Genomic DNA, 14,556 nt, shown 5'->3' on the forward strand with positions numbered 1-14,556 from the left:
CTAAGTGGCCAATAGTTTTTGCCCTTGTTTATGGTGGTAAATAAGCCAGTCATGGTAGGCATCCACCATGCTATGCATTCCTTATAGAGCTCAGTTTTGATTTCTACTGGCAAATATAATTATTTTGAATTCCAAAATCTGCCATCCAAACTTCTCCTGCCAAATCAAGTCATATAAAATAAGTCAAGCTCTGACTTCCTCAGCCCCTTTTAAATTTCTTAACAGCTGACTGGCTAGAAGAGTTACAATCCTGTAAGTTGAGGGCAGGAGCAGGTTAGGTTAATAAGACCAAGTCTCCTGCAAACATATTTTATCAAATTGCTAGAGCATACAAATAAAATCCTTATCCACCTTATTATCCCAACCTGCCAGGTTCCAGGAAAAACTATTAAGACCTTTTTGGATGTTTTCTAGTCAGTTATGGTATCTTAAAGAAGAGCTGAAGGTATCATAATTTGATTTTCTATAATTACCCCTAGGCCTGGTCTTATCTTGAGCATTTTTTAATGTATAATTCTTTTGATTTCTGAAAAATAAATTGCTAGCAGGGTTGAAGTTTTGAACCTCTAACTTGGCTATATTTCTTCCAATACCTGCATTTGGGCCAATATAACGAATCTTCCCTTCTTGACTATTGGAGCGTATCTGGATATTATTAGTAAAAGTAGCAAAGGCCTTATGGCTTGAGAATGTCCTGTTCCTTCCTCTCAAGTTGCCTTTTTCCAGACTGCAATTTCCTTTTTCTGCTATGTACAGGAGAAGGATATTTAACTTGCTATGGGTTGTGCAGCCTTTTAATTCTAACTAACAGTTCCCTGTCAGCAAACATATAATGCAGCAAAAACAACGCAGGAGGCAGCAGTTACGAGTTATCAATGTCTGCAGCCACAGAGGTGCACTCCACTCTCTCAAGACAGAAAGATTCCAACAACAAAATTGTTCAGTTACTGATATGAACTTAGCAATCTCAGACCTATCTAAATCTTGATATATCTTCAAACCATCACTAACTTCAGTTTCTTTGCTGGTAGGTCCTGTCTGCAGTGCTGCAATCAGAATTCCTGTCTCCACAAACCCGACCAGTGTACCAGTTATGGCATTCAAACCAGAAACTTCCTTTTCCAATGATGCCTCAAGGCTGCTAAAGATTCCCTCTGCTAGAGTAAACTAGTTTACCTGGGGGGAATTTGACCGGCATGATTGCCAGGTTTTCCCTCTCGCCCTCCGTTTCTTCTTTTTCAGGCCAGGAGGATTCCAAACAGGATGGCTTTTGTGGCATCTCCAAGTCAGATAAACTATGGAAGAAAAAGAAGAGGGGATGTCTTAACATGAATTCTGCCTAATGTCTGGAGAGCTTATTTATGGTAAGTTACATAGCCAAGTTCATGACCACTATGAATCACAGAAGTAGCAGACAGCAAGGAACTACCACTTCTACTTGCTGCTGCTCTCACCAGATGGACTGGGCCTCTTCCCACACTTCCCAAGGCCATCAGTTGCACCTGCCCTGAGAGGAAGATGAACAGGATTAGCTGCTCTGGGAGTGGTGGCATCAACAGGGCCCCTATGAGCCAATCTGGGAATGACAAGAAGCTGAAGATTATTTCCAACTACTTTCTGCTCAGAGTAGACCCACTGAATAGATCTAGGCTAGTCATATTCATTAATTTAAAAGGGTATACTCAGAGTATGACTAGCCATAGATTCCTGCTATGCTCCACTCTGGGAGGAAGTGCATTACAGTCACTTCCAGGATGGGTGTCAAGGCTTCTATTTTGAAATGTGAGCAGCTTGTTTCCATCCAAGCCAGTCATTACAAAAATCTTGTAATGTTAAGAATTTGGTGTCAGAATTTTCTTCTTTTCCTCTTTCCTCCCCATTCTTTTTTCCCTGTCTTTTTAAAGGGCAAGAGTCTGATGACAAGGACAGCTATTTTAAAAATATGATTTGCAAGCCACTGAATGAACTTTTAATGAGAGAGCTTCCTAAGCAGCCTGGAAAGAGTGGCAATCCTGGTAAACCTTCTCATATGGAATAGCAAAACAAATACCGTATTTTTCACCCTATAGGACGCACTTTTTCCCCTCCAAAAAGGAAGGGGAAATGTGTGTGCGTCCCTTTCTCCCCCCTGCCAGCCCCACAAGCTCAGCCCGCTATTCCCCGACCTGATCTGGAGGCTGGCGGGGGGGGGGGCAAGCTTGCTTCTCTCCCCCCCCCCCCCGCCAGCCCCACAAGCTCGCGGGATAGCGGGGAGGCGGAGCGCCGCCACCCCGTTATTCCCCGACCTGATCTGGAGGCTGGCGGGGGGGGGGGAGAAGCAAGCTTGCTTCTCCCCCCCGCCAGCCCCACAAGCTCGGGGGATAGTGGGGAGGCGGAGCGCCGCCACCCCGCTATTCCCCGACCTGATCTGGAGGCTGGCGGGGGGGGGGGGGAGAAGCAAGCTTGCTTCTCCCCCCCGCCAGCCCCAAAAACTCGGGGGACAGCTGGGCAAGCCGCTGCCCCACGGAGGCTAGAGAGGCTCTTCTAGCTTGGGGATGGCTGTGCAAAGCCTCTGCAGGGCAGCGGAGTGCGCTGCCCCACAGAGGCTAGGGAGGCTGTCCCTGAAGGCCGAAGAGGGAGACGGAGCGCTCGGTCTCCCTCTTCTAGCTTGAGGATGGCTACGCAAACCTGGGGGGGGGGGGGAATAAAAATTTTTTCCTTGATTTCCCCCCCCAAAAACTAGGTGCGTCCTATAGGGCGAAAAATACGCTAAGTTTTTTTCCCTTCAATATAGCAATGATCAGTTGATGTTTCAATGGGTTCCTTGATGTGGAATAAGCAATGAACTTTTCCCTTATTTGCCCTAGAGTTCATCAAGGGATATGTTCATTGTCTCACCTGAACCCCACAAAATATGTAGGGGAGCAGGAGGACACCAGACTCTCAACCTTCAGCCTAATGTAATTCTTAAAAATGTTGTGCCCCAATTGTGACTGCTAAGTGTAGTGAACTAACTAAAGAAAGGTTAGCAAAAGGGAATGATGCACTTACCTTCGTGCAAGGCCACACAGTTGAGTCATCTCATCATCAATTGACTCTCCTGCAATAGGGGAAAAGAAGCCTTTCAAAATTATGCTGAAAAGATAAAGTGATCTCTCCACCTCCCCAGCTACTGGTATTCAGAGGCTTATTGCCACTGAAAGAAACCAGATTTTTCCTGTTTCTGCATCCTGCAAACCTGGCATGCTTAGTCCCCACCCCCACCCCCCCAAGTCAAATGCAGAGGCCTTGGAGAAAAGGGTGGGGTGTTGGAGAGGCAAAGAAATCGTGCAAGTCCCTCTTAATAGTTCTTCCCTGCAAGAAACTCAAGCCATTGCAATCTGTCCCCCAAGCTTGCTACAGAAAGGACTTATATTTACCATGAAAAGTATTTCTAGATCCTGTAAAAGCTGCCGCCAGATTTTAGGTTTGGCACTGCCTGGCGGTCAATAGGCAACATTGCAAGCTTAAAAAAGATAAACAATTCAAGCGGGAAGCTGTCGTCTTAGCTCCTCGCTGCTTCAGTTTTTAGATAACAAGCCAGAAAGTTGGGCGATTTGGTATTAGTATAGCGTAGGAGGCAGCTTTCAACAGGAAAAGGTTGCCTAAAGGATTCACTGAGACTTCCCAGTAAGAAAGGTAGAAAAGTATGATGAAGGAACTATCAGACAAAGCATAGAAGAGTAAAGGTATCACAGAATAATCGCAGAATAGATTTGCACCAGGGAGTAAAGAAATCAGAGTGCCGGCAACTCTGCAAGAATCAGACTCCTCATTCACCACTCCATTCATCACCTTCATCCTGTGGCTGATGGTCAGAGTCAAGGTCTTCAAGGGAAACAGAGTGCCTGGGTTGCGACTGAGAACTCCTGCGTGAAGGTCACACTTTAGACTGCCTCCTGGAGGTGGAGGGAGTAGTAGTAGATACAGATTGTTGATGTAGAACATTTGGAAACTGATATGGGGCTGAAGGTAAACGTACTTTTTTAGCTAGGTCTCCTTGGGGCAGTGAAGTAGATCAGAAATTAAGGAATAAATATTGCAGAAAACTGCATCAGTTGAGACCGATTCTGGACAGTTGTGTATTGAGTACTGAATATTGAATATTGAGGCTGGTTCATGCTGGGGTGAGCTGCATAAATACATTGGCTCTGATAGGAGTTTCCATAGGATGAGGAATTCTTCTAAGTCCAGCTGAGGGAGAGCTTCCTTGTGATTGAATTGCTTGCTCTCCTTGTCCTCCACAGGAATACAGTCATACCTCGGGTTACAGCCACTTCAGGTTGCATTTTTTCGGGTTACAGACCGCTAAAGCCCGGAAGTATCAGAACGGGTTACTTTTGGGTTTCGGAGGTCGCACATGCGCAGAAGCGCTAAAGCACGCTTTGCACATGTGCAGAAGTGCCAAATCGCAACCCGTGCATGCGCAGACGCGGGTTGCAAATGCTGCAGGTTGAGAACGTGCATCCCGCACGGATCACGTTCACAACCCAAGCGTCCACTGTATTCTGTTGCCATTCTCTCTCTGTGCAGTGAGCATTCTTCAGCCAAAGCAGGGACAGAGCCTCCTGCTGAGCTTTCTATTGCACACCTCTCCCTCAGTTAGAATAATGCCATATAAAGGGGAATTTATGGGCACACCTGATCTGGCTCTGAGATGTTCTGTATAGAAATCCCCTAGAGAGGGGGAAGGAGAGGCTGGTAAACTGGGAAGATCTGTCATAACTGTTGAAAGTAGCAGTAGCTGCTGCTTACATGGGAGGAGGGCTGGAGCTAAAGTCTGAGTAGAGGCAGATCTAGCTGAATCATGCCTATTGCCTTTACAGGCTGTAGTTTGCTGCTGCAATTCTCTCCTGGCAGGGGAGTGTGGATTTCATCTGTGCCTTTACCATTTAAATGCAGGCAAAGTAGCAGAACTGAACAATAGCCAGTTGTTTGCAGATTGTTAGCAAAGTGGCAGAAAACTGGCTAAACCCCCATGGAGAACTAACAGTTTCCGTTTCTTAACTGCACTCAGCATTAGGGCTTGAGAGGGAGAAATACAGAAGCTACTGATACTTATAAGTAATGAAAATAAGCAGAGGGTAAAGGAACTAGAGCCACAGAGAAATTCAACAAGAGGCAGAATAAACAAGGAATTAACCAGACTGAAAAAAGGTGTGCACCAGAAGTCTCAGGAAGAAACAACCACTTCCCACAAGGCAAAATTAAAAACTGAGGGAGGGAGGAACGGGGAGGAGCCAAGATGGCAGCTTCCTTTTTTAATGAATTAATTAATTATTCAAGCTTGCATTATTGCCTATTGACCGCCAGGCAGCGCCACACCTAAACCCAATCTGGCCAGTTTTTTACAGGGTCTCCAGAAAGACAGGGATGTGTCAACTCAATTCCTGAGTCCTCCCCATATGCCAGAAGACTTGGGGGAAAACAGGCTGGGGAGGAGGCTGCTCTCATTTTGTGCTAAACACCTGAAGCAGCAGCACAAGTTTCTCCTGTGGCCCTGCCTCTGCAAAAGCCCAGAGGAAAGAAATAACCCTTCCTTCCCCCAAGTCCTCTACACATGCCAAAGGACCAAGGAGGCAGTGAGGGAATGATGACTGCAAAAGCAGCTGGCCACTGACACCAAAACATATGGATGCATTGGGCTGGGGGAACCTATCCACCCCTTGTTTAGGAAGGCAAATTTTGTTTAAAGGTTATTATTATGACAGGCTGATGCATAGACATCATAAGGACAGCCATGTCTTTTTATATTCTAAGTTTGAGGGCAGGGACCTTCTTACTGCTGATTTTTAAGTCTCTCTGGGAGAGAGAGGGCTACAGGGCTACAGGGCTAAGTATAAATGCCTTTACTAAACAGAATTTTTAAAAATCAAATCTGCACCCCCAAACCACAGCCCTTCCACAAAACAGTGGACTATGACTGCCACTCTAACTTTCAGCCTGCATGAATATTCTGCTCCAGCCCTCGTCTTTACTTGTGATTCAGTGCAACCCTATTGTGCAAAGATATATTGAATTGTCTCAGTTGTCAGCAATTTCATTAGTATATATGATACCATCTGCTGATTTGAACAGAAAGGCATTTTAATGTTTATTCGCTGGAGAAACTTATTTCCAGTGTGAAGAATTTGATATATGATAATTGAATACACTCAAGTCTTTTGAGAATACAGCTAGGACATGTAAACTACAATATTGTTTCTCAAATTAAAGTCTCTTGGTATTTGGAAAACAAAGTAACATCAAACCCAGAAATATTTGCAACCCCATGCTGTGCCCATAAAGTTACACTTCTGCACACCTAATGGGGCATGCACTTGGTAGCACACTTGGTTGGTACTGCTACCCAATGGGATTGCAGTTTGTGGGATTGCCTGGAATTTCTGTCCAGAGTTTAAAATATACGTTTTAAAAACTGAACAGCAGCACTCAACTCTGCAACATTTGTTGAAGATCCCATAGTATATCTATATTCCTATCTTAAATGATAAATGAGGGGCCCAATCTTCGACAATCACCACGCGATAAGGAGAAGAAGGGGAAAGAAAAAACATTGGCACACAGATAGGAGCCCAGAAAACAGATAGGAATGTGTGTCTGAGATCAATAACTGAAGATAAGCAACAAACACAGCCACACACCATACAGACACTGCTGTTCCAGCCTCTCAAACAGCTGGGCACTTTGATTCAGCTGTTCGCGAAAGCCCTCTGCAACACAATAATCCACTTCGCTGGCCTGCAAGAGTTCCTCAAAAGCTCTGATCAAATTGGACAGGTGCTGGCGGTAAGTTGCACAGATGCTGTGGATCTCTTGAATTTTCTGACGCTGGTAAGACTGCTCATGTACTGGAGAGTGGATTGGGGAATCGTGCCTTTAAAAAAAAGGGGGGGGGGACCAGAAGCCGACTTTAGAAAGAAGATGCATCCAGCTTTTCAAAGTTGACTCAAAACACAATTTCTAGACTAGAATTTTGCACAAGGCATGATATTTGTGAGGGACCACATGTGAGAGTATCTATTTCACCTCCCTTCTGCAGTCCCCCCCTTGAAGAAAGCTCCTCTGCAGAATCTCCTGGTGCCCTCTAGACCCACGTTTCAGAGAGTTGAATTGATCAAAGCGTGAAGTTTTCCTCTAACTATAAAACTTACCAAAATATTTGTGATTTTTTAATAAGCAGTTTAAATCAACAAAATATTATATGAGCAGTGAGATATTTGCAGTTCATGGTGAACACAGAGGGTGCTATTCAACTATGTCATACTCACAAGCAGATCCATGGAAATCAATGAAAAATGCAAGTTCGTGGTTTTCAATGTGTCTACACTGGATAGGACTTAGTTGGATATCATCCAGTATTTCCAGTTTCTTTTAAGCAGAGTACAATCAACAACTGATAATGATAGTAACCATTTGAAACATTGTTCTTACTACCTTGATATTTCAGAAATGCAGAAATTCAAGAGCAAGGCAACTGTTATTGAAATGATATAGTGGGATTTAGAAGCAATTTAATTCTCCAGAGCAAATACCCTGAAGTGAACCCAATCAAGTCTGTTTGTACTCTTCTTTCTTGTTCTAACAGAGAAATAAATAGCACAAGGTTTTGCATTTTGTTTTGTGAAATAATTTGTCACTGCTTTACCTTTTTGTACATTTCTTTTGTCATTTATGGAAAGGTGGCTGCAGTTGTTGTTCCCCCCTCATCTTATGTATTTTGAACCTGGCATGTACTAATAAAAATCTAATTTCCCCAACCCCAGATGTGACATATAAAGCGCCACTGAAGAACAAAATGAATACACAGAGAAGTAGATGTTTGGTAGATAAAGATAAACAAAATGAAACACCCCACCACAATCATCCTAGAAGCTCTAGCTGAGTTTTCCTGTTGACACACAAGAAAAGTCTGAAGGCCCATCCAGTGAAGCATCTTAGTCTCACAGTGGCCAAACAGATACCTCTGAGAAGCCCATAAGCAGTACCTGAATGCAGCAGCACTCTCCCCACCTGCAGACCCCAGCAACTAGTATTCAGAGGCATGCTGTCTCCAGCTGTGGAGGCATAATATAGCCATCATGGCAGGTAACCACCAATAGCCTTATCCTCCATGAAAACTGTCTAATCCTCTTTTAAAGTTATCCAATTTCTGGCCTCCATTTCATAAGCCCTCATCATACTGCCTCCGATACTGGAGGTAGTAACCAGTCTTTTAATAATTTACCTCAACATAAGAGCAGCCTTGCTGGATCATAACAAAGACCCATCTAGTCCAGCATTCTGCTTCCCCAGTTAGCCAACCAGATGCTACAACAAAAGCCTACAGGCAGGACATGAAGAGAAGAGCCCTGTCCCATTGTTGATCCCAGAAATTGTTCCTCAAAATGGTGCCTTTCATAGATTCTATGATAGGAAGCCATTGCTAAATGTATGCTCCATGAATTGCTTTAATCCTCTATTAAACCCACCCAAGCTAGTGGCCATCACTACATCTACTGACAACAAGCTCCATAAGCAAATGATGCACTATGGGGTGGGGGACCACCTTTATACAGCAGGCTAATTTCTCTGTTCTCCATCCAAACAAGCATGAGGACACTTCAGGCCAGGCAAAATCACTCAAGGGAGTTATGAAGCAGGGCTAGTGAGTAGTGCGCGGTCTGAGAAGAGAATGTGGCCATGGGATAGTTACATGAGGCCAGATAGGGAGATCTGGAGGGTCACATTTGGCCTGAGGTTCCCCATCCTTGCTCTAAGCTGCCTTCTGAAGTTTCCCTAAGCACTGCAAAACACTTTGGGTACTAAGCAAGGCAGTGAGGAATGTGTTCTTGGGTGAGTTATGAGGGCCAGATAGAGGCCTGGAGGGCTACATATCTGGCCTCCAAGCCTGAGCTTCCCCATCCCTGCCCTAGCATAATCTGTCTCATGATGACATGCATGAGGATATGACATCAGTACGGCCTCTAATGCTGCTCAGAGTCCTATGGAGTATTACATTACATAAGCTCACCTAGCCAGTGATACTCCTTTAAGTTTATTTTGCAGACGGCACACCTCATCCAGAAGATGTATGTTTGCAATCTGCTCTTTTTCCAACTCCATCTCATTCTCTGACAGCAGTTCCTTCAGCTTTTGAATTTTTTTTTCATTTTGTTGCTCCAAGTCATGAGATGTGAGATCCTTGATGCGGATTTGAGGCTCCTCCTGCAGATGCTCATCAGAGAAAGTTTGCAACTCTGGCCTACTGGCATCTATTATGGGAAGAAAATGATGGTGCGTGGGCAGCTCCGCATCATTCTGAGTTGTACTTAAAATATCACCAGAAGGGAGTTGCTTGGCAGGCTCAAAGTGGATCATCAGCATCCTGTACTTTGCCAGTTCAGACTTCAGAATCTTAATTATTTGTCTCAATTCTTCAATGTCATCAGTAGCTTCATAGTCAAATGCATCTATGCTTGTAATTCTTAAGCTGAGTGAAAGTAAGCTCCTAGAATCTGAGTATGTGGTAGTTGCATCAACATCTTCCTTCTCTGAGAAAGCAAACTCTTGATTTAGCTCTTTCATAGCAAGCTTTGACTCAGGTGTGGAAGTTTCTGTTTCTGGAAATAAAATAATGTGTTTTACTTAAAGGTTAGAGGTTATGATTCGGTCTAAGACATTCCCTTATTTTTGCAACCAATGAGGCTTCTGGGTCTGCCACTGCTCAGCATTATCTGCATGAATGGGAAATTTATGGCCCTCCAAATGTTGTGGGACCCAGTTCCCATCAGCCCCAGCCAGCATGGCCATTTGTTGGGGATCGTAGGAATTGCAGTCCAGAAGGCCACAGGTTCCCCATTCCTACTATTACGAAAAGCTTATAGGAGGGGTGGAGAACTGGTGGTCCTTCAGTTGTTGTTGGAGTCCAACTCTCATAGCCATCTGCATCTAATACTCTTATACTGACAGCTCCATTTACACAAGTGGCCTCTGCTTTGTCCAGTCACTTGACTATTCCAAAACTCAATTCATAAACTTTCTCCGCTATGTAAACTATAAACAATTTGACTGAAAAGGTCTGAGTGCACAATCTATTATGAACAACCTGATTGCTGACAGTCCAAAAACCTGCTCTAAGTCATCCCTTTGAAGTACTACCTTGCTGGATACAGTCCAACCGTGTTTCCAAGGGTAGATATGGCAGGAATGTGATAGTCAACTCCATTTGCATGGCCCCAGCACAAAGTACTCAGAAATGTTTTTCCTTTGGTTATAGAGGTTCCATTTAAGTATCCCAATGAATACCAGATTAGACCTAACCATTAATCATTTCTCTAATCTAAGTGACACTGGAAAGCAATTCAGTTAGGTTAAAATGTCCAAGCTATCTGAATCCTACTCCTTAAGCAAATAACCCCAGACAAATTCTGTTGTGGTTTGCTAGTAACCAAGCAACATTCTTCATGTCCCATAACTGTTCTTCCAGTTTCCATTCATTATCATTTAACGATGGGGAAAATTCCTGGTGGAACATGAACTTTGGGGAACTTTCTAGTGTTGACAAAAGAGTATATTGGTACTTCCACAGCAGAGTCACACGACTGATAAACTATTTATAATCTGCACTAATTCCTTTATATTTTGAGGGAATCAAAGGGAAAGGGTAAGAATCAAAGGGAGAGGGTTTAGAAACCTCAGGAATGCAAAAATAAAAATAAAAAATCAGAATCCATTAATATTTTTTTTAATCACAAGCCAAGATCAGACCAATTCTGTGGCACTGAGTACATAGAGAGTTGTGCACACATTTCATTCATTTTATTAAAACCCATACTCATAAATCCCAGGGACTCTTCCACACTTAAAAGACTGTGGCTGCTATTCCCAGGGGCTGCTATTGTGGGATAATTAAGCAAACAATATTTTAAAGTTACAGACTGTGGTAAAAAGGAGCAATTAACTTTAGCAAACAAGCTGTTAGCTGGAATTTATTTGGACAATTACCAAAAATGACCAGCTTGTTTTGCAAGAAAGGTTTGTTCTCCCAATCCCGGCAAAATCATTTGTGTATCCATCTCATACCTTGGCTGCTGCTCGGATCCTTGGCAGTTTCGCCTTTGCTTTCACCACTGACCAAGGTGACATCCACTTCAGAGCCATTTACTTTGATCAATGACTCAGCTGGAGAAAACATGGAAATGAAGAGAAAAGTGGTAAGAGAAAAGGGACACATTTAAAGAATGAAACATCTCAGCAATTTAGAAGTTCAAACTGATCTTCACAGGTGCAGGAGAGAAATGTAACCTTCCAAAGCCTCTCTGTCTGGCACTCAGAAATCTCCCCACACAGACCCCTCACTGGTCCAGCTTTGCATCATGGCTGTTTTTGCCTGACCTTGGACTGTGAGAATGCCTTTTGCTTGCAGGTATAGGAGTATGGAGAGTGGTGTGTGAATGTGTGTTAAACTAGCCTACTGTGCAAAGGTAAAACTTGCATTTGTTTCTCCTCCCCCTTGTGCCCACCACTGGAAGGGTGGTTCTTGCATGCTATGGAAACAGTGGTCACAGTCATTCAGAGCAAGCAAGGGAATGTAGCCCTTGAGATGAAAAAGAATCCCTACCTCTGATCTAAAGTACACATTCGCAGTGTCTCATCCTATCTGAAGGCATACCTCCTGCATGTCATGTTCCCATTCCTTAAGATCAGCTGCTGGGGTGCTCCTAGGTTAGGTGGGTGATGAACAGGAATTTTTTGATGCTGGCATTTCGCCTATAAAACAGTGTCTCTGAAAATGCTTCTTCAGTAAGGATTCTTATTTTTATGGACACCAAGTTTAAAGGGGTTTTATTTTCCCAAGGATTTAATGACTTATTGTTTTTGTAGCAGCTGTTATCTTATTGTCCAGATCTCTTTTTGCATGTTTGATGGTTCAAGAGTTCTTTTGGATGTTATTACCAATCATTTTCATTGTCTGTAAGCCGCCTTGCAGACTTGGAAGCTGAAAAGAATGTAAGCCTTTTGAGTAAGTAAATAAAGCCACATGGTGTTGGTTCCTAGCTTTTGCTGATCTTCTACCCTACTGGTACTACGGATGCAGGAAGAGAGGCAAAACAGTCTAAGAGCAGACAATTGCCCCATGTTCTTCATCTTATTTTTCTTCATCATCTCCTCACATTTTCTGTTGAGTGTTGGCATGCCCTATCAGTAGATGCCCAATCAATATATTATCAAGCATATAGTGCCTAAAAAGCACCAAGAAAAAAAGGGAGAAATTATTCTCACAGGCATTCTCATCAGCCAAATTAACTTGGCTGTGGGCCCTAGTTTCCCCCGTCATGTTTCTGTGTGATCTAAATTGACATGATGGAATGGCCTTGCAGGTCTGGTCAATCCTCAACTCCCCTCCTATATGCCACCATTATGTTTTATGGAAGAAAGGCAAGATCAGGAGTAACCTAGTGGGGATAAGTAGTCCAAAAGAAGAGGTGAGGCAATTCACAGCCCGATGATGATGACAAAAGGCAAGTGCCATATGAACCAAAACCAATCTGTAACTGTCTGCTGGTGAGCTCAGCAAGCTGCAGATTCATTATTGCAGAAGAGAATGTCAAACATAAGTAGCTAGGTCCCAGTAGAGTTGAGGAACCTGTGGCCCGCCACCCATTGTTGGACTCCAGCTGATGAAGGGAACTGGAATCAAACAATATATGGAGTGTGCAATGTTGGCTACCCCAGGGTGAAATGTAAATAACTACAACAATCCAAGTATTTCTGCAGAATCCTCCTGGCTCTCCTCTACCACTTTTAACCCTCAGCTCCTACTACCACTCCTTTCTTCAAAGTTAAGGAGAGGGCATTCTAATCAAATTTGGCAGCATTACACCTGATTTAACCCTTTAGCTGCATGTTGAGCTGCTCACTGATTGAAGTTCATAGATCCATCTGTGCAATTTAACCTTCAGTATCACAAGGAGATGGTAGGTGCAAGGCAGAAATGGGTTTGGGGGCAGGTAAACTACTGACTATTGTTGGCCTGGTAGCAAAAATCCAAGTAATCCTTATTGGGATTGAACTATAAATGGAATTAAAGGGACAGCAAAGTGGTGGTGGTAGTGGATGGGAGGGAGGGGAAATGATGCCAATCCTTCAGTGGCATGAGGGATCCCTGCAGTAAACCACTGGCATGTCTTCCAATGTAATCCAGAGTACATCTTTGCAAGGCACAGCTCCATTTCTTCTAGCCGAGTGAGGCATTAAATTCTATTCCTCATCCACAATGTTAAAATATCTACTTTATCTGTCTCCAAGCGAACAAGTGTCTTCATAAAAAAAAAATTACTGTTCTGCAACCATCTTATTTATTATACTTATTCTCTTATGTACCACTTGATCCACAAGGAAAGTACATTCGGGAACCTAGGGTAATGTGCATAATAAATAAGATGTGGGCATTAACATTTTCTCTTCAATGAAACACACACACACACACCACACATTCATGAAATAGTAAGGGAAGTAAGAGAGAACGGAGAATGGGTGTTTCATTCTTACCCCTATGTCATTCTCTCCAATCTAAATGCTCCCAAACCTGACCCACAGAAAAACAGACAGGGAAGCATGGACATCCATAGAAAGGGTCTGTAGCCTCATGGTACAGTATCCTCATGTTCAATTCCAGGCATAACCAGTAGCAGCTGATGGAAAATACCCTTCTATGCCCAAGGGCCTGAAAAGGCAGAGTAGACCAGTGTTTCTAAAGCAGGGGCCTTATGGGCCCCTGGAGCCCTGCCAGGAAATTCCAAGTAGGACCCAGGTTACAAAATGTGAAAATGGGAGGCCACAGCACGAGGCTAGGGGGCCACAGAGGGAAGTGAGAAGTGATGGGGCTATCTGCTTGGCTAATTCCAAGCGGGTAAGGGGTGGCCCACGAGGGCCTAGAGTTCCTTTTTGCCATGTGTGTTTTCTTGGAGCAGTCCTGGTTTGTTTCTGGTGGGAGAAGGCAATCGCTGAGGTTCCTATTTTTACCAGTAGAGTCCATGATCCAGAACCCCCAGGTCAAGTAAGCGCTGCGGTGGGGTGGCAATGGCCAGAGCTGCTTGTTGCTGCCACCAGTGCTGGGCCTGGTGGCAGTCTGGGCCTGACTCTGTTAGGCGCAGAGTGCAATCCACCCCAGCACCTAGTGGATCAGGGCCTTTGGATGTTGCTGAGGGGCACATGGCTCATCAGCATCGTCAGCCCAGCTCTGCAAGGCACAGGGAGAAATCCACCCCAGTGCCTGGCTGAGCGGGTCATCTAGTGCTGCTGACTTGCATCTAGTAAATAACTGTCTACTCAAAAGAAAGCCACACTGAGTTCAGTGGGCCTTATTGTGACAGAAAAGTTTGTTTTCTGAGCAGGATGAGTCATCAAGTGTTTTCCCCCCCCTGCCAGCAAACAATTAACTAACAACAGTGCCTGACTGGCCAGAGTTCCAGGAGAGGCAATTGGAGTGGAGGCAGGAGTGTGTGAGGGGGATTCTGTCAGGAGGCTGAGGAAAGCAGAGAACTCCCAGGAGAT

General features: G+C 44.1%; 1 protein-coding gene across 5 annotated transcripts in view; it reads right to left on the minus strand.

Moving 5' to 3' along the window:
• CDK5RAP2 (CDK5 regulatory subunit associated protein 2) overlaps window positions 1-14,556 on the minus strand; it is a 144,891-nt gene that overhangs the window by 30,622 nt on the left and 99,713 nt on the right. For all 5 annotated transcript variants that reach the window (XM_081847424.1, XM_081847425.1, XM_081847422.1 and 2 more), the window contains 5 exons: window positions 11,083-11,181; window positions 9,032-9,620; window positions 6,663-6,895; window positions 3,031-3,079; window positions 1,177-1,295 (listed from right to left, as the gene is read on the minus strand). In XM_081847424.1, coding sequence (XP_081703550.1) covers window positions 1,177-1,295; window positions 3,031-3,079; window positions 6,663-6,895; window positions 9,032-9,620; window positions 11,083-11,181 — 1,089 coding nt within the window. The remainder of the gene's footprint in view (window positions 1-1,176; window positions 1,296-3,030; window positions 3,080-6,662; window positions 6,896-9,031; window positions 9,621-11,082; window positions 11,182-14,556) is intronic.

The sequence above is a fragment of the Podarcis erhardii genome, assembly GCF_964252035.2.
Source record: "Podarcis erhardii genome assembly, chromosome: Z".
Classification (NCBI taxonomy): Eukaryota; Metazoa; Chordata; class Lepidosauria; order Squamata; family Lacertidae; genus Podarcis; species Podarcis erhardii.